This window comes from Perkinsus marinus (assembly GCF_000006405.1).
Source record: "Perkinsus marinus ATCC 50983 genomic scaffold scf_1104296936976, whole genome shotgun sequence".
Taxonomy (NCBI): Eukaryota; Perkinsozoa; order Perkinsida; family Perkinsidae; genus Perkinsus; species Perkinsus marinus.
Window position 1 is genome coordinate 290,637 of NW_003213971.1, and position 2,989 is coordinate 293,625.

The window sequence follows — 2,989 nt, forward strand, 5'->3', positions numbered from 1 at the left end:
CTCGTTATAGAGCCTATTAGCCGTCGCTATAGCATCAGCAAAACCATTGACAACTTTGTTATCAGGCAGGGTGAACTGAGCCACACCATCCAAGGCAGCCATCGCCGTCATACGATGCAAACACTAAAACAAAGAACTACCCGTCTGATCTACAAGTCGATTCCTCATAAATACAATAAGAATTAATACCACAATTCCTTCACAACGCACCAGAGACCCCTCCCCCCACACCTACCGAAACTCGCGATACGATGCCAGCGAAAGCCGCCGCAACAGTATTAACTTCAACTTGTAGCAACCTATTGCCAATTCTAGTCGGGAGATAATCTTGTCGTAGTAAATACCTATAAACCAAACTCACGTTGAATGCCGGCTATACACTCCTCTATCAAGACTCCAACACTAAATTACAAAGTAACATAACAACGCTATAAAGTCAACCCGAATCCCCCCACAACAAACTTGAATCCTAGGTAGTAGTAGTAGTAGTAGTAGTAGTAGTAGTGCAATGCGAACTACTACTATCAGTAGTTGTGTTCATGAGCATCCCGGCTGATGAACACAACTACTGATAATACTATGTAAATACTACTTTAGTAATACTACTGCGACACTACTCATAGTAGTAGTGATAAAAAACCCCCATCCTTCCGAATCCTACATTCGTATGTCTTTAGAATGATCCCTGTCACCATCAATGTAGACCTCCCGGCAGATGTCCACCAGCCTTCTGGTGAAGTCATCAGCTTGAATAACCTACTCGAAAAGCAAGGGAAAAATATTTGTTCTTCATCACCTTGATAAACTCGTGTGAGAAAAAAAACCCGAATTATTCTAGAAAAATTCAGAAGATTGTGAACTACGAGTAATCAACGTTCAATTCATTGGACACGGTCAAAGAAAGAACCATGCACTAGTTTGCGCACGCCCGAAAATCATGTACATACGTACCGCTCCATAGCTAACGACGGAGATCAACTAAGAAGATCACACACATACTGTCACCAAATACGCCTACACCTTCCAGCTCCTCCACCAACCACTCTGGATGCACAGTAAGCCCGTCTATAAGCTTATCGATAACAGCACTCAATTGCCATACCTCCTCAAACCTGAGTCCAGCGCGGTGATCCATCCATCACATGAAAGGAGTAACAGCACTTACTGTTTTCTAGGGAAGGGTTTGGGTAGAAGGGCAACCGGCAGCACTTGGCTTTTCAAAGGCCTCGACTTGCTCTCGGGAAGGACTGAGATTCCCAAACCTGATAACCGAGGGAAAAATCAACACAAACTTGAAAAAATGACTTTTTCTAATGCCGAAAAATTTGACTTTTCCGCCGAAACTTATACAGGGAACCTAACAATACCACTCAAGTCGCAACTCCGACAAACATCATGTTCACCTAGTGGTGGCAGCTCTCGCGTTTAAATGAATGGGAAATTTGTATTCTGTACACTTATTAGTATGTAAACTCCTATAATTAGTGATAGGAACTCCTGAGCTCAGCTGAAAAACGGACATATATTCCAAAGTTAATAACACTCTCATCATCCACACTTACTACCGAACCAAACGGAAAGCGAAAAGCAACGAAATAAATTCACCATTTTCAAATACCCACTACCAACGACTTATTCACAGTACTTCGATAGTAGAACTTCTGCATTTTGAAGATCAACTCCTATGATAAATTCAGTAGTAAAACTTTCCCCTCACTCGAGGGGTGTATACAGTCTATACATTCTCGTTAAATTTTCCGAAATTTTCATGAGAAAATTTTCCGTAAAATTCGGGCCTACTGCTAATCATAGCTCCACAGCTCCTCAACTCAGCCACGTTAGTTGCAAAGGACTTCAGTAACTTCTCGTAAACCTCTCTCGTCAAAGGCGACCCCGCGACTGAGTGTACGGCCACACCACTACTACTATGCAAGGACCCGGTAACGGTAGCTATATAGGGAGAAGGCATTAGGAAGGAAAGCAACGTTAACTACTCAGGAACACCCTTGTTACAGTGGCCTTCTCTGACCTGAATTCATACCGTAACTTGAGCAAATCTGCATTCTTCCTAGAGCAACCTCTAGAGACCTATTCACTAGACCGAACGAAGCAGCTCTAACACCCCCTCCATATGGAGATCTAATTACCCCGGTCGAGCCAACAAAGCACAGCTACGGATCAGAACATAAACATAAGCTTTGAAAAACACGAGTCAATCCTTTTCAACCCTTCTGTCGTACGAACTCGACTACCATAGCGGAAGAGAATTATCACATATCATCTTCCCGCTAGAGCCTTATCCAGTCTAGGCGTGCGCGTACTTTCGTGGCGCGTGACGCTTCTTCCATGTTTCTTGAGAAAAAAATATCTTGCGCACAGCGAAGATTCAACCTTCCTACCTATGTGAGCCTCTACCTCTCCTCAGAAGGGGTTTCTCCCTTTTTTTTGCTTCAGCCCCGTTTGTACTATTCCGTGGGATTTTGGGTGCATCATGCTCCGACACGTCAAGTATCTAACGCATGTTGTTTGAGTGTGCAAAAGTATCTCTCCCTAGCTCACTCGAGATACACCCCACACACTCGAATCACCAGTGATCTTGTGGTCTGAAGTAATTGGTATTATCGACCAATCGACCAATATTATGACCTTTAAGACTACTAGTATTACTATTCTATCTATTACTCCCTAGTAAGACATAAACAGTTCGTAATCAGAACTTTTCCTGATGCACTACCTAATCTTGAGTTACACTCTAGTTGAGGGGAAGTGCGCTTAAATTGACAGTAGCAATCACTGGTAAGTTATCTGACCACGTTCGAGGTATTAGGCAATCTAGGGATTAAGGCGATACTAGGGACTGTCTTAAAGCTATGTGGCTTATGCTACAATAAGATGAATCCAAAGACTATGTTATCAGCAATGGTGAATAAGCAATGACGGTAACAAGAACTCAACCTGAATCGTCCTTTCTCATATACAGTCTGGCGGG

General features: G+C 43.0%; 2 protein-coding genes across 2 annotated transcripts in view; both read right to left on the reverse strand.

Moving 5' to 3' along the window:
• The window catches only part of Pmar_PMAR001414 (Glutathione synthetase, putative), a gene marked incomplete at both ends in the record, with an annotated part of 3,272 nt that extends 1,605 nt beyond the window's left edge, over positions 1-1,667 (reverse strand). Inside the window, 6 exons of the mRNA XM_002783520.1 lie at positions 55-123; positions 236-344; positions 662-756; positions 1,019-1,112; positions 1,166-1,262; positions 1,646-1,667. Coding sequence (XP_002783566.1) covers positions 55-123; positions 236-344; positions 662-756; positions 1,019-1,112; positions 1,166-1,262; positions 1,646-1,667 — 486 coding nt within the window. The remainder of the gene's footprint in view (positions 1-54; positions 124-235; positions 345-661; positions 757-1,018; positions 1,113-1,165; positions 1,263-1,645) is intronic.
• Positions 1,668-2,752: 1,085 nt separating this feature from the next.
• On the reverse strand, positions 2,753-2,989 carry Pmar_PMAR001415 (hypothetical protein; the record flags this gene model as incomplete). Its single annotated transcript, XM_002783521.1, has 2 exons — positions 2,753-2,805; positions 2,956-2,989. Coding segments are annotated over 2 exons (87 nt in total), but the record flags the coding sequence as incomplete, so codon positions are not given.